The following is a 25,434-nucleotide window of genomic DNA, read 5'->3' as shown; positions in this document are numbered from 1 at the left end:
AATGGAGGAAGCCAACTGAATTACATATTGCAAGTCAAAAAATTTTTTACCTAAATTATTTCTACCACCTTTCATTATTAAAAGAATTTTAAAGAGCCAACTTGTTACTATTTATGTTGTTTGTTTACTTCTTGCATTTTACTGAGTTTGGACAGTTTCACTTTATATACATTCAGCTTAAGAGTCTCGAGCGTTGGGTTATAAACATCACGGTGAAATGTTTCCATTGCTTTTTTCTCCCCTCTGAAAGTTCTGAACTCCTGAAAACAAAGTGATACAAAGGACTGGCCATGCGAGCCTTAACCTTACCGCTGCAATGTTTGAATGACAGTGAGCCAAACAGAGGTTCTTTGTATCTCTGGATTGGGTAAGTACCCCATATGCTGTTGGTAGTAAAGTGTAATAAATCTTTACTAATTTCATTTTTAATGACAAATTCTTTTGTCTGAACATATTCTTGTAGCTGTTAAAGCAGAGTTAAAAGAAAAAAAATCTGCTTCCAAATGCATGTGTTCCTGTGGGATTCTCACATGAGTCATAGCTTACTGGAAGTTAAACTACTTCGGTCCATTGCTTTTTGCATATGCACTAAATTAACAGAAATATTTTTTCCCTCTTCTCACAAATTCATCCATCCTCCCTGCAAAGCCTGTGCTCCAAACCAAGGTTCTGATCCTACTAACTTTACTCACTGAGTAATCCTTACTCAAGCAAACAGTCTTGTTGCAGCTAACTTGCATGAGTAAGGGTTTGCATGATCGACCCCTAAGCAAAGCTACAAGAAGTCTGTTTTCCAGACAAAGACTAAGCTATTCAAGTATCTGAACAGTCTTTTCCCATTAACCTACATATTCCTGCTTTCTTGTTGGAGTCTAAAGCTGGAGTGTCCTTTTCTGAAATCAACGTATTGCTAAAAGGTGCTAGAATGACCATCTTGCAAAGCGAAGTCCTCCAATTAATTACAATATAGAAACAGCACAGGGTCAGCAGTAATGCAAGGATCTACATACACTATCCTGTCTTAAGTGACTTTTAGCTTATGGGGTGTTTAAATCTCCATGATTATTCAATCCTTCATCTTTCTGAAGAGACGGGCAATCAGAATGGCTGTTTTTTTCTGGAGGGCAATGCAGCCAACTGTTCTTTAGGAATTAGACAGACCTTTGGGGAATTAGTCATTAGAAGGTGATAACTACCACCTTGAGTAAACTCTGAGCCAGCCAGCCAGCCAGCGAATGTTTCATACTCCATTACCAATTTCAAACCACAAGTTTCAGGCTGCCCAGATGTTTAAAAAAACCCAAAACCCTACTAGGAACTTCTTTAAAGTCTGGGCTGCAGATGCATTTCCTTCCAAGGCAACAGGACGATGTAAGAGAGAGCACTAAGACTGTTAGGAAGTCTTCTTTAAATTGCATTATTTTAAGAAGTGCCTTCCACTTAAGCTATTAGTAAATGAAACTGGTTGGTTGGCTCAACAAATAATTCTTCAGATGAGTCATGCTTTCAAATAGATAAACAGATAGCCAGTTTCCTACATAACATTTCAACAAGTTGTTAAATAGCCTACTTAAAGAAAATAAACCCAGACTAATATTTTTAAGACTTTAATTAGCTCAGGAGTTGCCATATTTTTAAGTGCTGTCGCATTCTATTCTGTAGTCTGTAGAAACTGCAGCACATGTACACACTCATTCTCTCAGAAAACCTATTAAAAAAAAAGCTTTCTTAGGGAAGCAGTTCTAAAACTAATGTAGCATGCCAGAAAGGAACAGCTCCACTGAATGCACAAGCTGGTCTCTCTGCAGGCCTAGTTAGAGACACATTAGCAAGAATGAACTTGGCGTCTCCCCTTCTAAAAAGAAAGGCTACTTCCATTCGAATTAAGCCAGGTGCTAACTTAAGGGCCTTATTCAAGAATGAAAGCCATCTGGGAAATCCTTGTATGTTCTGTATAGCTGAATGCTTAATTTGGGCACACAGACGCATAGGGATTTCAACCTCTAATTAACCAGCACAAATGCTGTTTGTTTTCAGTCAACTACACTTCCTAACGTGAGCTACTCTAAGCGGCTGCATTTTCAGACAGTCACATGTATTTCGAAGAGCAAAGGAAGAATGTGCCATTGTATAAATGAAAACAAAAATCAGAGATGCATCAGTTCAAGAAGGCGGCGTAATTAAGTCTCTGGGCAAATCATGGCTTACACCATTAGATATGTTTCAGAGTAACAGCCGTGTTAGTCTGTATTCGTAAAAAGAAAAGGAGTACTTGTGGCACCTTAGAGACTAACCAGTTTATTTGAGCATGAGCTTTCTGTAGCTCACGAAAGCTCATGGTTAGTCTGGTTAGTCTCTAAGGTGCCACAAGTACTCCTTTTCTTTTTACCATTAGATATGCAAATCTAAGTCACTTCTCCTTCACACTGACTGGCTATGCATTTTGGTCAATTACACTTACAGACATTGCGGATCATCAACATCTGAGCAAAAACTAATTCTCATGTCCTGATAAAGCAGTCACCATTAAAAGACACATTTAAAATTAGATATTGCTGGGTGGCATCTGAGAGAATCAGCTTCTCTTTATATCTAAAATAAAATAATTCTGGGGGTAATGGCTTGTATTGGACCCAATCCTTCCTTGCGTTACACTTTGAGTAGTCATTCACACTTGTGCAAAGTGCATGAAGAACACTACTCGCTCAGAATTTACCTTTCACTGACACTGGTGGGAGCATTTTATACTCACTGTGCCCTCTGCACAGCTGTCAACATGCAAGACAGTGGAGAATGAGGCCCATTGACTTTTTAATGCTTTCTATTGTACATCAAGCAGCTATAATTTACTTTGTTCTGGTAGCCCTTGTCTATGCTAGGGAGTTTTATCAAGAAAGGCTCACCAGTGCTACCTCTGATTCAGCTGCATTGGTGAGAGCCCTGCCTTTCTTTAACTCACACGCAGTGCTAGAAACACTGGAAGCCATCACAGCTTAGGCTCTGCCATGTCTCCCACTGATTCAATATAGCTGGGATTTTTGTTTTTTTTAAATGGAATTCCCTAGTGTCCTTAATGATGGGAGAGAAGCTACAAAACTACTAGGCAGAACCTCAGAGTTGCTGTGTTCTGGAAAACTGACCCTCTTCTGACAAGAATGGTCAGGAAAGCGTCCCGCTGAACTGGTGTTGAAAATAGTTTAACGACTACCGTAGGGGAGATTAAGCACCACTACTGTAAGCCTGGCTAAAACTTCTATCCCTGCCTACACTAGGGAAATTCTGCAAAACTCTCCTACAGATATAGCAGCAATGTTGGGAGCCCCACGGTAGACAGGGTGTTGGCTACTGCCAGTATTTTATGCACCGTATCAATTAGCTGTTCCAAACAGAATTAGAAAACAGAGTGTCTACACTAAGGCTCCCAATGTTACTATTACCAGTGGAAGTGAACTTTGAAGTATCGAGCTCAAACTGCCATCACAGTGAAGCCCGAACAACACGCCCTGGGAACCTGAGTAGCTAGACTGTGTTGCCACAGCTTCACTGCTATAGTTATACGAGCTAGAGAGATCAAAGCTAGCTCTGGTATATCTACCGGTGCTGCAGTCACACCTGTGATTCCAGCAGAGAGACACCCCGAGGGCTGCTGACACTGGTACTTCTATCTAAAGGAGAGGAAAGGGAAGAAGTCATTGGGGGGGCGGGGGGGGGGGGGGGGCGGGAATCGTTGGTGGGAAACCAAAGGCAAAAGAGAGGGAAGAGAAGCTAGGTGGCCCAATCTATGGGATTCCAACCAGAAACCCTTAATATGGCATGAAAGGACAACTAATGGGCCCAGATGGCAGTTGGGTATGTTTAATAGATCTTACAGCACTCAGATACAAAATCCCTTCAGGCTCAGTTCAATTGAGCAGGAAAGCCAGAGCACAGGCCAGTTCTACTTTTCCCCCATCCCTGTTCTGAACAATGTTAAAATTTGCCTAATTTCATTGCTAGTGGTTAAAACAGAGTCCGGGTGGGGGAACCTCTCTCCAGTTTGTAACACTCAGGGCTAGTCTACACTGGCAACGTTAAAGCACCAGCGCTTTAACATGGCTTGGGTGGTCGCAGCAGAGCGCTGGGAGAGAGCTCCCCCAGGGCTCTAAAAACCCACCTCCATGAGGGGGCGTAGTGTTCTTTCACATCCCTGAGCAAGAAAGTTGCAGACCTGTAAATTGCCAGTGCAGACAAGCCCTCAGAGAACAACATTCCTATTAGTAACATTATGTGGCTTTAAATACTGCAACAATTGCTAAACATAAAACGATTCAGCAATTACCCTGCTATGTGAATTGCCCTTGAGTAATTTAGCACTCTTTACTTGAAACTTACTCTTATACAAGGCTCAGAATCTATCAATGCTGCCATCTGGGCTGGTTAACCTTACAGGACTAAATTTCATCACACAACAATACTTTTAAACAGTTAACCTAATTCACTGGTTACTGTTTTCACCTGCTACTAATGCTACAAAGTCACTGTGTTACAATTATTAACCTTCTCTACACACACTAAAGAGAAAAATGAATCACTTACTAGCTGGCATTCCCTAACACCCAGCAGCCCCCTAAACCTTTTCAAAATATAAACACTTAAATTCAGATTTTCAAAATGCTCAGCCATGGCCTAACATTGGAGTTTACTTCAATGGAAGCGGAGTTAGGCCAACACAGACCTTTTGAAAAATCTTACACTAAATCAACCTGGTCCCAATATTCCTGTATTAAAATTAGCAGAGAAAGTATCATTGCAATTCCTGATACCACTAGGAGGATTTCAGTGTTACATACAAAGGCCTTGACTCCTAATCCATACGGGTGGAACCCTCTGCCTTGAGGAACCACACTGATGTCCTTGGGGCCACACTGCACACCTGATTGGGACCATAGGGAGTAGAATGAAAGGATCGGTGTTTTATACAATCATATCTAGGCAAGGATTCCTAAACTTTTGAAAAACCTTATTCTCCAGTCTATAAACTAGTTCTTTATCAGTAGCACAATGTAACGCGTATGAAATCCAAACACCCACTTGGCTAAAAGCTCTGGAAGAATTAAGCAGTTCTAAAAAACCAAAGCTAAACGGATATGTAAATTTAGGAGAGCAATATTTTAATGGAAGAAAAATGTACTCATAAAAGTTCTCTTATAAAACAGGAAAGGATTTAGTGGAGAAAATTCTTATTTCACACACAGAAATGAGGTCACAAAGTCACCTCTACTTTTCCTTTCAACAAAAACCATTCATCAATTGTTTATGTGCGGTCATAGTAGTTTTCAGTGTTAATAAGACTATAACAGTTAAACCAAGTTATACCCAGTAAAAATGTTTTGTGGACTAGAAAATCTCTCTCATTCAGAACAAATTATAAATTTACTGATCTTAGAAAGCACAACTAACAAAGAGAACAGAGGCAAACAAATAAGTAGCCAAGCAAAGCAAATAAGTAGCCAATAAGAAACCCTCATACTATGCAGCTGGCTAACAGACTGTTTGCTACAAACACTGAATTTTTAATGTTTGGCTTAAGCACAAACTTACACCCTAATTTTCAGAAGCAGAAATAAAGACTCGCTCGTTATTTGAAGGATTAAAAGAATGATTCACCTTTAAAACAAATAGGAAACCAGCAATAAAGTCATTCATGAAACTTTTCTTTTAGATAACTGGAAAGAATAATCCAAGAGACCAATATTATCTCTATAATCATAGAAATATCATTATTGGTCTTTTAATAATTTTAATCTATAGTTTCCCAAAATCCAACAGCACACTAAGTGCTATAAAAATCTGAATTTGAGACTGAGGAGTAAGTGCTTGACTAGTAAATCAGAACTGCAAGTACTTCTGTCTAAGAGAAAGAATGGTACTGGGTACTTTACTAATCTTCATAGACTTTAAACTATATACATGAAAGGAAACAGAAGCACATTTGCATTTAAGACAAGAACTTCATGTGCTATTTGTAGTTCAAACAGTGTGAGGTATGGCTAGATATTAAGCAGTGATAGAGACAGAGCAAAAAACTTCAAAGCATATCATCAGTAATACTGAAAAAACCCAATTCATTAAGGGCCTGATCTAATGCGCACTGAAGTCTAATGTAGTCTTTCCACTGACTTCAATGTGTGTTGGATCAGACCCTACATTTATTGAAAGAGGATTGCTAAAACTTCCATCTCCACAAAAAATCCAGTAAACCAGGGTTTAAAACAGGTAACGCCCACCATAATTCCATAACTGCAGCTCACTGAACGTATCACCAAGAAGTGAATCTGTTTACTTACGATGTTCCTTGCTGTGAATTAGGCAATGTTTTTGAAGGTGCATCATACTGCTCTGTAAAACCAAAGAAACACAGTTGGTGTTGTACACCTCATTTGTGCCATATTTTATTGCACTGACTTTTTATTTGTCTTTTTAAATAACTTGATCTTTGGGTCAGGAATTTTCACAGACATATGACGCTGATCCAGCATATCACCCTGGCTATTGACCACTCAAGACACACAAAATAAAGATCAAGGCCCCAGTTCAACAAAGCCCTCCAGCATATGCTTAAATTTGAGTATGTGCTTAAGTTCATCCCTTCTAAATCACTTAAATCCTTTTGAAAATCTCTCCCCTATGTAACACACTCACTCTCCATCCCCCCCACCTCGCCCCGCTCCCTTTATAATATCAAGTCTGATTTGGATTTTTTTTTCCTTTTACTTACTCTGATTCTGTATTACAGATCCAACAAGCTGGGATTCCTAGAAAGAAAGAAAGAAAGAGTGAATGAATAAAAGCTAAAAAATAAAATGTTTATAAAAAGTTGAGAGAGACACAAGGTGGGTGAGGTAATATATTTTATAGGAACAACTTCTGTTGGTGAGAGAGACAAGCTTTCAAGCTTACACACAGCTCTTCTTCAGTTCTTTCAGAGAACTAGACCTAATATAGTATTAATTATAATAGCTGTCTGTTTGCAGTTATCTGCATTTTGTTTCTGGAGGCATAGGCCCGATTTTGTAGAGGTGTTGAGCACTCATTCACAGCTCTCAAGAACTTAAAATAGACTTGTGGATATTCAGCACTTCTGAAAAACCAGGCCCAACAGTTTCAACTGAGTTACCTGTTATTATATGAAAATCTGTTTTGTTGAAGTCTGACCTTCTGTCTTTGCGATGATGCAGAACCCTAAGATGTACTGAGATCGTTTATCATGGACATCGTGAGATGTACTAGTAATGTCAACAGTACATATATTAATAGTATACTGTATTAATTTTTGAATCATGAAATAAAGTGAAAAGAAGATTTGGTAAACATTTAGGAGGATACTTTTAAAGTGATAATAAAGAGTAGTAATTGTTTATGCTATAAACACAGATGAGACCTTGCAAATCTTTGTGAAAGTATGAATTATTTTTGAAGACCAAGATCCTGACAAATATACATTAGGGTTTTTCTTTTCCTGATTATTCATCCAAAGTTTTTCTATTGCTCAAGATGTGTTTTATAATGGACAACGAGACTTCAGTGTAAAATTAAAAAGGTAGGAGAGGATTACAGCTGGACACATACAAGAAGTTTGTAGCCCAAACAAACCTAATTACTCAGAAGCAAAAGCTAACCTAATTTTGATCCAAAAAGATGGGTTTAAAATAAGGTAGAGCGACTTTATATTTAAAATCCATCCTGCTTTCATTTCATATCTGCGTTTTCTAAATAAAAACAAAATCTAACAGCCAATTGCTGTACTGAAAGAGACGACCTCAGGTGAAAATGTATCCTAGTTGAAAGCTTATTCTTAGGTCATGTCTGCATAATGGGCACTATAGCAACATAGCTACAGCATTGTAACCCCAGACTGTAGACGCAAAGTAACCCAACAAAAGGAGTTTTTCCATCACTGTAGAAACTCCACCTCCCCAGATGAAGGTACCTAGGTCAACAGAAGCATTCTTCTATTGATCTAGTTACATCTACACTGGGGTAGATGGATTTTTCACACCCCCGAGCACCACAGTTATGTCAACCTAACTTTTAAGCGTAGACCAGGCCTTACACATTAAAAAGTATGTGGGGAGGAGGGGAGATGGTTAGTTTTTTACCTTTATTGGAAAAGGAAATTTTGAAGGCTCAGCTGTGCTAGGCGTATGGATAGCTGTCAAGGGAGGTGGCCATGAGTGGGTCATTTCCTAGAAAAGAATTAAAAGAAAAAGGATAGATATTAAATGTTTTGTTTTTTTTAAACTACTGATACCCAGGAGAAGTTCTACACCGTTCCTACTAATACACTGAAAAGTCCCTGATGGGCCTGCCTATAGCTAGAAAATTATTTAGAGAACATTTCCTGTGAAATTTACATTCTGGTCATTCTCAATACAAAGCTATGGCCCCTAACTTGCAAACACTTACACATGGGAGCAGTCCCACTGAAGTCTGTAAAGTTAAGTATATGTCTAAGTGTTTGCAGGATTGGGGCCTAATACATTCCAGCTATTAGAAGTAATAAAGGCAGATGCAAATAAAAACTTAATGCAAGCTCTTTGGCTTTCAAAGTGCAGGACTTGCCTATTATGGAAGTCATCACAGTCACTGATGGAGACACAATGGATAAATAACTTTTCATAATACCAGGGGGTCAACCAGCGAACTCTGGCTGCAACTAATCTTTTCTTTACTATCTGCTTTTAAGCAACCCACTCAGATTTGGAGCTGAAACTGCCTCCATTGGCACCATTAAAAACTGAGCATTCACTGCTCCGGGTACCTGTGGTATGACTTAATCCTTCAGAAGCCGGTTATCCTGAGATTAATACATTTTAATGCCAGAATGGAGCACTATGATCACCTTGTCTGATCTCCTGCATAACATGGGCCATAGAATTTCACCCAATAATTACTGTATTGGGCCCAACAACTTGTGGGTGAACTAGCACATCCCTTTTAGACAGGGGTAGTCAATAGGTGGACCGTGGGCAAAATCTAGACCACCAGACACTTTTTAATGAACCGCCAAATCTGTTTATTTACTTATCATCATCGCAGTGTGAAAACACACATCGCGGTGTGTTTCTCTAGAGTCTGGACCTTGACTATACTTTGACCAAGAAATCTGGACCTTGGAAAAAAAAAATTAAATTGACTACCCCTGCTTTTAGGAATAAAGGCAGTCTCAATTTAAAGACTGAGCGACAGAGCTATTCAAAACGCTTTAAAAACTGGCCAGTTTCAAGGATTTTCCTGTCACCACTGGGGACCAGTATAACTGACAGGCAAGCGGAACGCAGGAGGATTGGGTCCAGACTCAAGGAGGGAAACAATCCTGATGCAATTCTAGCTCTTCAGAAATCCCTCTTTCCTTCTCACCTGCATTCCAGATATTCCCCTCCTCCCACCATTGCTAGGTGCCATCTTCTGGTGCTTGTTCCTAGCCTGAGAAGCAGCAAGGTACAGAAGCAACTGGAATTGGTAGGGACTAGCACGTAAGGTAGAGAATGAATAATGCCTCTTGTGGCACTCAGGCCTTGTCTAACCTAGGATTTTAAAAGTGTGTTGTTAGAAAACGTTAGCTACTGTTCTAACTTATGTGTCTGAAAAAATCTAATGTAGACAAGGCTCTGCTTTTAACACATGCTCAGCTCACTGAGTTGCAGCATCATCTAGACAAGGCCTCAGGGAACATTGGGGTTCAAGAAGTTAGAAGACCCTGGTTACATTCAGGAAAAATGGCACTTACTTAGCTCCTGTCCCTTAGCTTTTAGAACCCTCTCGACCAGTGCTACTCAAAGTGGTGGTCCGCAGACCAGAGGCATCGACTGCCGGTCTGCGCGCATATTGGAAAAAAAAATGCCAGTCCCCCACATCAGATAGCTTGAGAAGCACTGCTCTAGACAGTACTCATTCCAAGGTCTAAACATAAATCCATAGGGCTGGTCATTTCCTCCTTCTCACCCCAGTAGTATTTCTTATCTCATGTTCCAACAGACACTTTTGCATTTAACGAACAAGAATTTCCCTTATTCCCCAGTCCATATTCTCCTCTTTACTCAGCCTTACGCTCATCGTTCTGAATTGGTGTCATCACAATTGTTCCTCACGGAAAAAAAGTATAACACCAGGCACTGACTTCATTGGAGGCAGAAATGACCGAATGAAATTAGCATGGCAGAAAGATCACTGCGAACAGAAACATCTGCAGTTTGACAAAGAGTTTACACAAATTAACAGGTAAATTATTTGTGCTTAAGTGTTCCTCTTTGTACCACAGTCTGACGCAATCTTCTCTACCAGGAGCAACACGAGGAAAGCTCTGAAAAGTCTCTAGCTTCCCAACCAAATCACATTTCAAAGAAGGATTTTAATGTGCAGAAGAGATTTACATTTAAAAAGCCCACATTGTTACATTTGACTCTACAAACATCCATTAAGGTGGTCAAGGGAGATTTCTAGGCATGAGCTGGGGGCGGAGTATTTTATAGACCTTATCTTTATGAGCCTCTTATCACAGCTACTCTAAGTAAATGTGTGATCATATCATCATTACCTTTGTCCTCTTTCTCTCTTCACTCCTATTGTTTCATAGAATCACCAGAGCGGAAGGGACCTGTCAAAAGCTCATCTAGTCCAATCCCCTGCACTCAAGGCAGGACTAAGTATTATCTAGACCATTCCTGACAGGTGTTTGTCTAACCTGCTCTTAAAAATCTCCAATGATGGAGACTCCACAACCTCCCGAGGCAATTTATTCCACCCTGACAGTTTATTCCACCCAATTTATTAATCACCCTGACAGTTAGGAAGTTTTTCCTAATGTCCAACCTAAACTGCCCTTGCTGCAATTTTAGCGCATTGCTTCTTGTCCTATCCTCAGAGGTTTGTTGCATTCACTTGCTGCAGCTTGTTTCAAAATTAGATTACAAGCTCTTTGGGGCATGGACCACGTCTCCATATATTTGTGCAATGCCTAACACTTTGGGTTCCTAATCATGATTGGTTCCTTTGGGCACTACAGTATTAATACTAATCAGAATCTGTTATCACACAGGAAAGCAGTGTATTTCCTAAAGTGTGAGGGGAAAGGGTAGCACTTACGCAATGGTAACAAATATTGCACCTGGTAGTAAGTTTTTGTAGGATCATGTCTCAAAATGAAACAGTGCCCTGATTACATATTCTGGTTATGACTGACCGGTCAGAATATTGACTCTTTGAAGCAACATTGAGGGAAATGAGTGGTAGAAATATGCATCCGTGATGAGATACAGAGCATTGGACCAGGGTTTAAAATCCTCGAAGTGCCTTTTCAAAATTAACTTGACTAGCTTCTGAAACAAATACATTTTCACACAATAGGCAGGAAGATGCTATCACTTAAGCCACCTACTGTTTGTATTTTCTACCACTTCTTATGAAACAGACCATCTTCTTATGTGATAACCCTACTAGAAGTTCGTGGAGCCAAATGCAGGAATGCCAGGCTTCTGGACTAGCTTTGCAAGAGCAGACCCTTAACTACCATGAATGTCAACTGGCTGAATGGCAGTGTTCTGCATTGATCTGCAGAGGTGAGATCTCCAGTCTCTAAGGCCTTGTGTACACTGTCACTTTACAGTACTGAAACTTTCTCGCTCAGGAGTGTGAAAAAAAAAAAACACAACCCTTGAGCACGGCAAGTTTCGGCGCTGTAACGTGGCAGTGTAGACAGTGCACCAGCACTGGTTGCTCCTTCCCGTGTGCTCTCTCCCAACGCTGGGGCCGTGACTACACAGGCCGGAGCAGCGCTTTAACGTTGCTAGTGAAGACATACCCTTCGTTTCATTCTCTCAGCCAGCAGGAACTGAAAGCACTGATGAGTTCAACATCTCTGGGAAAAACAGGCTTTGCATTCAAAAACAGCAACCATCTAATTAAGATGCAGACTGGGTTGGTTCCATAGTATTTATTCTATGTTGCTTGTAAGCCATCTTCTGTATTTTATCAGAGGCATTACTTTTAGATTCTGTAGGATGCACAACGAAACAATCCTGGTAATTGCATTGTGGTCTGACACAAAAGAAGCACAATACAATTTCTCCCAATTTTGCCTTTTAATAGGAAAGTGAAAAGAGACTCACTACACAAGTATCTGTCTTTAAGCAACTGAAGAGTTGCAGTGGTGCACTCACCTTCAAAATTTCTTCAACGCAATGGACTTCATTGGGGAAGGTTTGCTAAAATGTGAGAGAGAGAGACTTCCATTAATTCACATGAACACTTCATCTGAAATCAAAGATGAGCAAACGCATTTACTGATCAGATACTATAAATTTTGTGGAAGCTAGTAAATAAAACATTGATTAAATTAAAGATGTCCCCCAAAATAGAGGTTATTAATACTAGGAGTGCTCTTACAAAGCTGGGGCTTTCAGGTCCTTGCTGAAGGGAACGAGGATTGGGGTGGGGCGAAGAAAGGTGAGGCTTCTATCCATAAACAGAAACATCTGTTGGATCCTACCATGTGCTCATTCAACCTCAGCTGTGTTTCCGGCTCACGTTCATGTCTTCACTTCTGAGCATTAGCTTTGCATTAACCTTTTTTTTTTGTGATAAACTACATACAGAGAAGAAAACCAAGCTCATTTATTGGAGGCACTTGACTTATTTGACCAACAGGGTGTCCCTCTCCCCCCAGCTTCATGACCTGCTTCGTTACCTTTACCAAATCAAGTGCACCCAGACTTGCCAGGTAGTGTCAGAAAATTGCTAGAAGAAACACCAGACTGAGAAGTAGAGACAGAGCTGGGTTAATGCACAGACAATACAGGTCAATGCCGAAAGCCCCAGCTCCTTGAGTCATGTGATTACATCAGACTCTGAGCTTTCATGTAAAGACAGTTTCTAGCTCCTATAGTTGTGATGAAAAGCGTGACAATATTACCCAAGTGTAACTGATGTAGTGACGTCTGCCACAGTCTGCAGACAGCCTGAAACAGCAGCTCTGGAAGGAGAGGGAGATGGGGGACGGGCAGCCCCATGCATCTCAAGGTGTGTTAACTCCAAGTTCCACTGCTCTGGGGGGTGAGGGGGGTCCTCTCAAAACCACTCCAGCAGAGGACGCTGTGTGTGGCAGGAGGAGAGTGCAGTGGACCTGGCCCACCCAAGGAGCCAGGTCCCAGAAGCTGAGGTAAGTAACATGGGTCCCCCTGCCTCTCTGGAGGTGAGGGGGACTCCTGCTACTTCTGTGGGAAGGAAGGCCCCATGATGTTGCCTCTGCACACCTCAAGGAGTGGCGAGTGCCTCCTGCTGCTACAACGAAGTGGGGAACAGGGTTACAGCAGAAGGGCAGCGCCTCAGGCTCCCTGTGTTGCAGTGTGCCTAAAACCATGGACTGCCCACAGGTGTGAATGGAGATCTGGGGCAGAGTCACTAACATTTGCCAATGATATAGCACAGAGCAGACGTTATAGCTTGTGCAGAGAAATTAGTTTGTTTTAAATATCCCGTTGGATATACACAGAGCAGAGCGAGTAACAAAACCACCTAATAGTATCCACAACACTCAGGCCAGATCTACACTATGAACTTACATCAGTAGAACTATCTTATTCAGGGGTCTGAAAAATCCACCCCCCTGAGCAACGAATGCAGTTATACTGACCTAACTCCCAGTGTAGACAGCGCTATGTTGGTGGGAGAGCTTTGCCCGTCGATATAGCTACCGCTTCTCGCGGAGGTGGATTAACTGCGCTGATGGGAGAAGCTGTCCCATCCATGTAGTAATGTCTTCACTGAAGCACTACAGTGGCGCCACTGCACTGGGGCAGCATTTTAAGCGTAGACCTGCCCTAAATGTGGACACAGCCAGGGAGGCAAGAGGAAGACAATGCCTCATACCTCTCAAGCACACAGATATAGAAGGTACCAACTCAGCCAGCTGATGCACAGTGGCATATGGTTATGGTCTACTGCACAAGGGGATGCTCAGTGGCAAAAAGTTAATAGGAGGCCCTCACATTCCAGCACCAAGAACAGCAAAGACTGTGAAAAATGTCAATTAACAGGACAGAACACGGCTTCAAGTATCCACCTGATGTCTGGCCAGGGAGAACAAGCCTTCCTGATTTGTGTGTGTGTTTCTCATTCACTATTTTCTATCCTAGTAGCAAAAGGCATCTTTTATACATACCGCCTCATACCTGACTAGCATCAGCCTTAGCCCAAAAATAAATAAATAAATGAAATCAGGAAATAATTTAATAAGCTCCATTTGTCGAGCAGCTGCAATCACCAACTTGTGGTTAAAACCAACTTTTCATCCTTCATTGAGAGCATGGGGATCAAACCAAAACATCTCACTGTCAATGTAATTATGGAAGGGAGGAGGCTAGGGAGAAGGATTCTCTAGCATTAACTAAATGAGGTCAGAAAGCTGCAGCTCTTGACCAGACCTCCACAGTTACCTGCAATAAAAACAGCAAAGCTGGCAAACAAGGGTCCTCAGTGCTGTCACTGGTAGGTCACTCTAACCTGCCACAGGTGTTTTCCATGTGTGTGTCTGTTCACATGTGGAAGAGGCAAGAGCAGACACATTCCTTTCCCTCGCATGCTAAACAAATGAGCATATTTCCTCCTCATCCCTGTAAAAGCTAGCAATATGTCTACACTCATGTACTGGAAATTTTACTTTTTCTCCACAAAACGAATGTCATGGGTTTGATGCTGATCTTTCTTACACCAAAAGTCACTCCTCTGGGTTAAATGAGTTACCCAGATAAGACATCACTGAGAGAGAGAGAGTGTGTGTGTGTGTTCATTCGTTCAAGAGACAAAAAAAGAAGCAAAACTCTTGCATTACTGTGGTGGAGATATAAACATATCACAGCTCACATTGCACAAAGGAGCTCTTCCCTTCTTTTTAATGTCAGCAATTGTAATCCTGTAGTCCAACAGTCTAAGGTTTGGTCTACTCTAGCAACCTAGGTCGGTATAACTACATGGCTCGGGGGGGGGGGGGGTGTAGAAAATGCACACCCTTGAGCGATGCAGTGACACTGACATAACTCCCTGTGTAGACACTGCTATGTCGACAGGACAGCTTCTCCCGAAAACATAGCTACCACCTCTCAGGGAGGTGGAGTACCTATGTGGAAGGGAGAACCCCCCCTGCCAGTATAGGTAGCATCTCTGCCTCCGCTGCAGCATTTTAAGTGAGGACAAGCCCTTAGGTCCCAGTGTCACAACTGGCCAACGCCCCACAAGCTCTAATAACATGCATGTCCTCACACTGAAATGCAACAGTCTCACCTGAGACAAAGACTCTTCTGAAAACATTCTGGTACAGCAGGGGGTCTGACGTTTCATTGCGCCGTGACCCCCTTCTGACAACAAAAATTACTACACGACCCCAAGAGGGGGGACTGAAGCCTGAGCCTGCCCGAGCCCCGGGTGGGGTGGGGAGGCAAAGCCAAAGCCTGGGCCCCACTGCCCCAGGCGGGGGATGACCCAAAGCCGAAGCCCAAGGGCCTCAGCCCCAGGCAGGGGCCTGTAACCTGAGCTCTGCTGCTCAGGGCTTCAGCCCTCTGGCTTTGGCTTCGGCCCCAGGTGGTGGAGCTCGGGCTCCAACCCTGGACACGAGCAAGTCTAAGCCAGCCCTGGCGACCGCATTAAAATGGGATCGCGACCCACAGTTTGAGAACCGCTGCTGTACAGCATGCAGCACCTGAGAGGACCAGTTACAGAAGGGATTAAAAAGGTTCTCGAAATAGTGGATAGACAAGGAATTAGGTCCACAGCCTGGCTCAAGTATCAAAGTCCCTTGGCCTTTACAATATAGTAACTGAAAATCAAGTTCGCTTTTCTGATATAGGATCTCACTGTATTTAGGGGTTAATTGGTGGCAAAAGCGGAACACTGTTAACTGAGGCAGGAGGAAACCAACCAGGGTCAGTTCTCTTCTCTCCCTGTCTGTGAGTTCACACCCCTTGACTCACTCAGTGCAGACCTGCTGAAGTGGAGTTTCTGAGCTTGGTTCAGTTTTCTATACCGCAACTCCTTACTGTGAAATCATCAAGAGGATTCAGTGTGATTCTGTATGCTCATGACTGCTGGCTGACTGTACAGCACGGTGCTCACATGCTAGCAAGAGACAGGAGATACCTTCTCCCGGTACAGTAAAGAACATGCAGCTGAAACACCCATAGCCCCCCAAAAAACACTTCAGCACTGGGCAGTGACAGCACAGCACTGTTTTCTCTACTATACTTTATTGCAAGGGGATCTTACTTGTGTTTTCTAAGATATGTCACATTTGACTATAGCCATGACCGTAAGAGCACAAGCAATTCTGGGGATATCGATCTGCTTTTACTCTTACGCTAACAGATAAATTCAAATGTAAAATATCTACAGTAATGAGGAACTACATGCCACTACAGGAGAATCTCCCTTCCCTACCACCAACCCCCCCCGCCACCCTCCGTAAAGAGAAAAGTCAAACCTGTGTTCCTGAGAAATTTTTAGGTTAACATTTGTACTCTGATATGTTGCCCTGTGATAGAAAAAACTGAAGGACACATCACCACCAATAAATGTGCAGGTGGCAAAGAGAACTGTTGCCAATGAATGGACTGGCACCATCTGAATCAGATACACATCGAAATGTTTACTTTACAGGGTTCAGTCACAAACTGTCCCAAGTAAAAATGGATATTTATTTTCAGTGCCAAAAAAAAATTTATGACAGAGCCACTTGAAGTTACAATTTGGTTTTGAGAACCAGATTCTCCCCTGGTGCTGTGGGTCAGCACCAGGATTTCTGCATTATTTTCATGCTGATCCTCTGTGGGACGTAAGGGGTCAGCTAGCTAAATGACCATGTGGGAGCATCTTAATACCTCCTACACAGTGCAGAACCGGTCTCTCCGAATCAGCCTAGTCAGGGTCTGAACAGAAGATGAATTTGTGGGCCCAGGAAGGGGCAGTGGATCTGCACTTATTAGGACCCAGGGACCCCAGTGTCCTGTACAACCAGCACAGAGGGGCTACAAATGCTATTTCGCCCAGAAGCAATGGAATTGCAATGTCAAGGGGCTGTCAGGCCATGGGTTGGGGGGTGGGGGTGGGGAGGGAGAAGAGAGATGTACGTGTGTGAGAGTTTCATTTTTCTGGCTGTTCTCTTGCGCCCATCACTGTGGTATCTGAACAGCCATGAGTTCCCCTCCCTAACCTTTTCACACCCCAGCCATATAGAACTTGAATTTCTGGGCTTTATGTAGGTGGAGAGAATATTACTCAGAATGAAGAATGTAAATCTCTGCTTTGTTTCAACATGTTTCCTAACATTAAACCACCTTTATTACCCAGAAGCAAGCACGTTCCTTGCCAGTTCTGTAGAGAGGAGAGGAGTTGGGGGGAAAAAATAATTGTTGTCCAAAGAAGAGAGTTAAAAAACCCCAAACCCTGAAGTACAACAAAGAAAAAAAAATCATAAAGCAGCTCTATTGAACAATTGTGGGTTCAGAACATTAAATAGGATATGTTGTTTTCTATCCCTTTGAGCAGTTTTACAGCCTTTAGAGAGAACACTGTAAACATTTACTCTAAGGAAAACTAGATTTAACACCATGCATATTTTCTGGCTGACACTGCCATTTGTACACACTCCAGCTAGGATTTCTTCATGATACGTTCATACTAAATTTCAATTAGGGAATGATGCAGACTCCACGGAGAACTATATTAATCCCCCCACCCCTACCCATCTTAGTTACATTTACAAAACCATAGACATGGTGCCTACTGGCAGAGTATATTTAAAAGCATCCAGAAAGTATATGTGTGATGCTGGCAGACCAAGTCATCAGCTCATGATGAGAAGGAGTTCCCCAGAGTTATTCTGGGTAGCCCTCAGAGAATTTAGGGAAACTGGCAGATTACTACATCTCTGCTACCATTTGCAACTACAGACTGTGACTCACCTGTACATATATTTTATCTGCTTTAACATCTCAATAACTCTCGTTTCCTTTTCTTCGCTAATAAACCTTTATTTAGTTTACCATAGAATTGGCTACCAGTGTTGTCTTTAGTGTAAGACCTAGAGTACCAATTGATCTGTGTAAGTGACTGATTTCTGGGGACTGGAAGCAACCTGAATGTGATGTGATCTTTGGTGTAAAGGACCATTTATCACTAAGTCCAGTTTGTCTGGGTGACAAGATAGAACGTAGCATCTAAGGCAGCAGTTCTCAAACTTTTGTGCTGGTGATCTCTTTCACTTAGCAAGCCTCTGCGTGCGACTCCCCTTAGAAATTAAAAACCCTTTTTTATATATTTAACATTATAAATGCTGGAGGCAAAGCAGGGTTTGGGGTGGAGGCTGACCCCCCCCGAAATAACCTCGCAACCCTCTGAGCGGTCCTGACCCCCAGTTTGAGAACCCCTGATCTAAGGGGACTGTATGTGACTGCATGGTAAGACTGGTATAGTGATCCAGGAGTTCACATCTGGTACCTGCTGGGTGAAATCTAATGATAGAACACACCACCAGTTTGAGGTATCTTCCCTGTTTTCTGATCATCTGCCCTGAGGTAACCGTTCTCAGTTGTGAGCCACTCCAGACAATGTGACAATATTCATTTTCCATGAAACAAGGAGGGAAAAAAAGATACTACAGACTCGCATCATAAGATTTAAAAATGTGCATCTATGAAAGTGGTATCTGCAGTTACAGTAATTAGAATACTATTACTAGTTCTCATGCTTCATGGGGGCATAAGATAACCTTTAGGAGTAGGGACAAGAAAAAAATAATTATTGCACCACTATCTAGGTGCAGTATGGGCATTTTGCTTTTCTCTAAAGCACAAGGTGCTGGCTAATGGCAGAACCTGAAGGCTGGACTACATGGACTAATAAAATGCTCCTGTACAGCAGTCCCTTTATTCAGTCCTCTATTTGATGGTGGTTGTGGGTGCTTTTAGGGAAGTGTTTCTCTCTTCACAGGCAGAGAGAAATAACAAATACTGGAAAGAATTTGGCTTTGTGTGTTAAAAGCCAAACAAAATAATGGTACTGATGGGCTTAATCCAATGTACTTCAGCACACGAGTAATCGAAATCAATAGTAGCACTCACACACTTAAAAATGCTGAAATGCTTTGCTGGATCAGAAACAATGCTCAGTGGTTTGCACGATCAAGCCCAATATATCTTCAAGCATTTCCCCGTATGTAGAGTTAAAAAACCATCATAGACAAACAGGGAAGCAGAAGACAGATGTTTAATAGTCTTCCTCTAAAACAGACTTCACCAATCCAGGGCAGGAATACGTGTTGGGGGAGAGAGGGAGTTCCTAATTTAAGAAAGTATGTTAAAATAAATTCTGCACAGTCCTACTTGACAGAGGACAGTGATTATGTGGCAAAGGCCGCAGATTCAACTTGGTGACCAAGTCCATGTGCCTTAAATGACCATAAAGGTTGCTGGTGTCTCATACCTTGCACAACTCTGCTGGGCATTTTGAAGAGGGTCGAGAGGAGGCCAGAATGAGAAGGATCGAGGCACTGGTAGTCAGCTATGGCACAGTGCTATCTGGTGCACAAATGACGTGCTGTATCTGATCAAAAGTTCATCTGGCAACCAGTAACGGTTCAGTAACCAGCACAGGGAGTAATGAAGAGGAAGATACAACTTCAGTTCATCTGGCCTGAGGAGACCCTTTTGTGTTGACCTACCACAGCTGGAAGGTCATGGCAACAGGAATAGTGCTGCTGCTTTGGAGGCTGGTGAGGGAGAGAGAAAGACTTAACAGAATGACAACCCAAAGTCTGTCATATTATTCAATAAATGGAAGAGATGTCTGAGGTCCCATTCTCTCACATTCACTCAGCATTCCAAGAGCTTTTTAAACTGTAACAAAATGCAACCAAAATTTTCCAAGCTTCGGAACCTAAAGTTGGGCACCTCAATCCATATTTAGGGTCCAAAAAAAAAGAAAAAAAAGAAAAAAAAAGTGACTTGGTTTTGAGGGTTGGGGAATTCTTAATCCAAACCCCTCTGGTGTACATTTAAATGTTACATTTCTTATTTAACAGAAAGCACCACAATATTCTACAATTACGGTCCAAAACAGTATGATTACACTATTGTGAACTGTACTGGACCATTGCCGTGGAATACTGTTGTATTTTAATTCTTCCCATTAAAGCAGGTGTAGGCATAAAACAGGAAAATAGAAAACAATACATACTTTGCCAGGAGATATGAAATATATTTTAGAAAGATTAAATTTATATTGTGAGAAGTCTCCAGATCCAGGAAAGAAAGTATTACAATACTCAATCTGGAATTAAACTAATAAAATGAAACATATTCAGAAGGTGCAATGGCTAATACATAATTGGTGCCAAATTAGGAGGTATTCATTGTAAGCTTAATTTCTAATACTAATAATTTTTTTCATAGCTAGAAGATCTCTTACTATTAAATCATTAGCAGACAACTGGAAAATGTCTACACTTTTGTGAGATATGACACAGACTGTGGCATACACCTTGTCCTCCTCCATCTCCTGCACACCCTAAAACAAGACAGTTGCTACAATGAATTAAAAAAAAGCCCATATGCTTCACATATATGAAGAGGTTCCTTTCCTCCCCCTCTCCACGCACCCATACATCTTTTAACTGGATTCCTTGCAAGGTGTGCAACATACACAGTAGTTTAGAGCATTTGCTGTCAACAAAATTGTTCTCAAGACAAAATTGGCTGTACATGACTTCACCAGTCACAGGGTGTCGTTGATTAAGCAAATGAGCACTTTTAAATTGGCAGCAAGAACGGCATACCGATTGTGTAGAGATCTGTAAAGCAGATTCAGATGCGGATACTAACTGGAATGGAAGTGAACTGCCTTTCACGAAAGCATTAAGGTGTTACGGACCTTTCTGTTCATTCCTGCAGCACTGCTTTCCACACCACTGCTTATCTGCACGCCTACTACTGTCACATTCTGTTTAGAATTTCCTCTGCGATATCCTGTACAGAACAGACAGCCAGTTTCTCGATATTGATCGTACAGGGTAGAGCTGAATATTGGCTTGAGTCGTTGCAGGATTGTAGATTTATTTTTATAAGAATTTGATATTTGAGCAAATATTCTGACATTTTTCAATCAAAAGGACATTCGGATGTGTATGTGTATATCTTCTAAAAAGAAAATATATCAATGTAAGAACTAAGAATACTATAAGTAAGAACTATACCATGTTTAACTTCAGATGGATTTTTAACGTGAAGAGAGCATCCTGAAAAGTTCAAGGAATGCAAGCAGGCACTAGAGATTGAGCCTTCAACCCATGCATTCTAGCCCATTGGCTGCACTACTAATTTTGTTTGGTTACTGGTTATGATCTTTGTCACTAAAGAACTATTAAGATGCAAGGTAATCTATACGCACTAGAAGGTAGTGTTATTTTTAAAAAGTCAGATTAATCTCAGCTGTTTTCTATTGAATAAATTGGTGCTTTTTTAAAACACAAAAACAAACAAACAAAAAGGTTAAGTGCCCTGGCTTTTGCCACTTGAATGTTATGAAGCCAAATTGTAAATACAACAACAAAACTGTGTTTACATGCAGGACTTATTTGAAAACCACAAAACAAAGGAAAATTAAGCTCAAGGCTGCTGTACTGTCCTCAATTCACCTGAATGTGTCTAGTTACTACAGCAAAGGCTTCAGAGCTGGGGGAGACCATGCATATTATAGGAGTTTTATTATCCGCATACAGCAAGGCAAGCTGAGGACAGCACGGCATCCTATCCTCAACTACAATCTATTACCTGTATTCTGGGGGATTTAAACTCTTTCCTCTTAACATTACTAGAATGTATTTTTTCTGCATTTTGTTAAAATAAACTAGTCCACAGTTGAATCCAGAAATATACTGGGGTAAAACAAGATACATTCTAGGAACTCTGTTACTCTTGTTACTAGATGTGGTAATGTTCTGCAATGTATAGTAGAAGATTGTTAAAACATCTAACAGGAGTTGGCCTGGTTAGGCCCAAATTTTATATTCTGATTGATAGAGAGAGAGGCACTCTTATGGTGATGGGCACCAGTAATAAGAACCTGAACAGATGCTTTCTAAAAGGTTAAGATGTTTTTTCTTTTATATGAAATAGATCATGGATGTCTTTGGCCCACACAGGGCTAAAATATGGCTCATGGCCACCCTCTCTTTTCAGGGGTAAGACTAAGTTACTTTAGGTTTTTACTGCTACTACACTCAAACAGCGAGTAATTTCTATGCTTCCATTATGGATGATGTATGTAAAAGCGAACAGGAAGGTCACGTGAATTTATTTCTGGCAACAATAATTTATGTACATTTATAACCAAAGTACACACTGTCCTATCGGGAGGCTGTCAACACGGATGGCCTTTGTTGGCATATTTGAAAGAGGCTTAAATGTTGCTGCAGATAAAGTATGTTAATTTAACAGATCTATTTTTTCATCCAAATCAAATCTCTTTATAGTGGAGCTTTTGGTGCACTGGAAATTTATTATTTTATCAAGAGTTCATGGAAAAAAGGTCTTCCAGGTCTGGTCTCCAAGAATTTGTTTTATGCACAAAACATTTTCCTTTAACAATTCATGAAGCAGCATCCGTCTAATGCTAGGTGATTTTCTTCCTATGCAAAGTCCTGTTATTAATCTCAACAGTGCAGATTTGCTACCCATACAAAACAAGACCAATAGATAGAGAATAACTAATAACAATGTGATCATGTCAGATGTCCCCAGATTCACATGCGTTTTGTCTAGCATGTTCTTACTCAATATTACACATGACCGTTTATTGAACCCTAAGCAGCCTTGCCTGTCAACCCAAGGAGAGTCACATAAATGCAATCCCATTTGCAACAGTTCACCAGTGACCTTCTGAATGAATCAAAAGAAGTAAGGGACTTTCCTGCAGTCGGGAAAGGGAGTAAAAAAGAGTGACGAGGAGGAGGAGCAGCAGCACTGAAGTTTGGAGAATCGGACAGGAGCTCTACGGGGAACAGAAGGCTCAATCACTACTGTCAGCTTATCTTCTGCATGCTTCAGTCCCTACTGAGGATATGAACTTGCATGAAAGCCCAGAGGATCCTGGGGAAAGCTCTAGAGACCAGATACCAGAAACCAACAGCACTGTGTATATAGGGACACTCAGTAATGTTAAGGAGAGTCAACTGAAGGAGTGAAGTCAATGTGCATAAATGAAAGCATGTTTAAACCCTGGTGTGGATGCTTTTATTCAGGAGTATAGTGGCCTTAGATCGCAGTAGCTCCTCCGAAGAGGTTAAGTTATAGCAAACTAAAACTTTACTACTGAATGAGATTATCCACACAGGGATTTAATGCACTTTCATTTATGCACATTGACTTTACACCTTTAGTTGATTTGCCTTATCTTTCCTGCATGTCCCCACACAGACAAACCCCAAAAGAGGAGCAGCAGTCATAAAAAGTACATCTTCCTGCAGAGTTAGTCCAGGCTCTTACCTGAGTGTTGCCTATTCCAGATACTACCTCCAAAACAATGATCAAAGATTGTGGTGCTTTAAATCCAGGCTAGCTGGCATGGTTGCGTGTATAGGTTTGTGCCCAGGTTCTCCTTTAACCAGATTGGTAACCCTCCCACTTTGTCCTCCAATACCTTTCCACAATTCCTCCTAGGCCGTATTTTTGTCTCCTCTACCTACTCCCTTCTCCTGCAAAGGCACTGCTGCTGCTCCTGTATTTCCAACCAGGCCATAGGTTTACTGCATTGTTTGAATGAAGAAAAAAAAAAAGAAAAAAAAGACTGAAAACAAAAGAAGGTGATGACTCAAACACGCTGTGCATGAGGTGCTGGTGAAAGTGATTGCCCACAACAGCCCCCTGGAGCATAAAACCACATTTCTGTTTCCTGCCACAGGTTTCACCAGCACCTCCCCCTTCTAACAGGCACAAATAGATATTCTGTTTGATGTGTTATTTAAGGCACCACTAATCATTTTGGATAAACATAGTTTCAGCTGGCTGGGGAAGCCAGACAACTCTGGAAAGCCTACGCTCTAGGTTTCTCTACCCAGGAGCGCAGCAGCAGAGGCGAAGGCAGTCTCTGGTTTTAGGGACGGATCTTACTTCTCCTGAAGTCAATGCAAAGCTTTCTGTGGTGCAGAGTCATACTCTTACAGCGGCCGCAGATTAGGAGCACAAGCTTCGAAGCCAGCTGGCACCTCTTCACAGCGCTGCAGGGTTCCAGAATCCACAGCACAGTGAACAGTACAGTATAACCCTGGGGCACCTTACACAGTTTGATTAACCAAATTTCAGATTGCGCAGCTTCAGTCCTCAGCTTGCATCCAAGCCATGCACCCACCCGTCCGAGACAGTGTCCTGCAGAGATTTTTAAATGGCCATTTGAAAAGGAATAGCATTTTTTAATGCTTACACTTGTGTAAAGTATTCTTACACCATCTAACATACGGCCATTTCTTGGGGATTTGGGAGCAAATTAGAGTTTAATCTAAATGGACATGCACTCTTAACTTGAAATCTAGTCAATTGTTAAAAATGAGTTAAATACAGATATGACACTTACTCTTGATCATCCCCATAAACTCGAGGTTTTATCATCATATTTTCCTGTTTTTAAAATGCCTCTCCCACCTGTTCTTGTGTGAACGATTCCCACCAACCCCTGGAGAACTGACCACTACACAGGGGAAACAGTAACTTACTAAACACAAAGATCTGTCAAATGCACAAAATAAGCAAACGGGTGGAAAAAAAGATGACATTTCCCTCTGTAGTTTCTTTCAGTTACAGAAATCTTGTGTTTCTTGTAACAATACCAGGTTAAACAATATTCAAAAATAAGTGATTTTTTAAATAATGAAATAGGATTTGACCCAAAGCCAACTTAAGTCAATGGGAGTCTTTCTATAGGCTTTGGATCAGGACCCTAGGGAGTCAGGCTCAGACCTTGGAAAGACTTGCTTACCTTTAAGGAGGTGAACATTCCCATTGACTTCACAAGGACCAGGCTTCAATGGGACTACTTAAAGTTAAACACATGTGTAAGGCTTTACTTTTTAATTCTCTCTTCAACTATGTGATTTTTGCATTAACCCCAAACACACACACACTCGATTTAATTGATTTTAAGGTAAGACAGGACTGGTATGATCATTTAGTTTCCTCATTTCCTTGAGGAAGCCATTTACTTAAGTTTCAAACTCTGCAGTAACTGACAGCATCCCTAATAAATAGCTTGGGAAAATCATAAGATTTTGAAGGCCATTTTTTATTAAATATGTTGTTTTACTAGGGTTAACTCCCACTGAAACCAACAATCCACAGATCTTTATCTGACAACAGGACCCTT

The 25,434-nt window shown here is 41.4% G+C and overlaps 1 protein-coding gene across 11 annotated transcripts in view; it reads right to left on the bottom strand.

Moving 5' to 3' along the window:
• AFF1 (AF4/FMR2 family member 1) overlaps window positions 1–25,434 on the bottom strand; it is a 164,618-nt gene that overhangs the window by 40,608 nt on the left and 98,576 nt on the right. For all 11 annotated transcript variants that reach the window (XM_007066648.4, XM_043545102.1, XM_043545101.1 and 8 more), the window contains 4 exons: window positions 12,198–12,242; window positions 8,139–8,225; window positions 6,758–6,794; window positions 6,327–6,378 (listed from right to left, as the gene is read on the bottom strand). In XM_007066648.4, coding sequence (XP_007066710.2) covers window positions 6,327–6,378; window positions 6,758–6,794; window positions 8,139–8,225; window positions 12,198–12,242 — 221 coding nt within the window. The remainder of the gene's footprint in view (window positions 1–6,326; window positions 6,379–6,757; window positions 6,795–8,138; window positions 8,226–12,197; window positions 12,243–25,434) is intronic.

The sequence above is a fragment of the Chelonia mydas genome, chromosome 4, assembly GCF_015237465.2.
Source record: "Chelonia mydas isolate rCheMyd1 chromosome 4, rCheMyd1.pri.v2, whole genome shotgun sequence".
Taxonomy (NCBI): Eukaryota; Metazoa; Chordata; order Testudines; family Cheloniidae; genus Chelonia; species Chelonia mydas.
The sequence above is the reverse complement of the archived record's forward strand: the minus strand, read 5'-3'. Positions and strand labels throughout refer to the sequence as shown.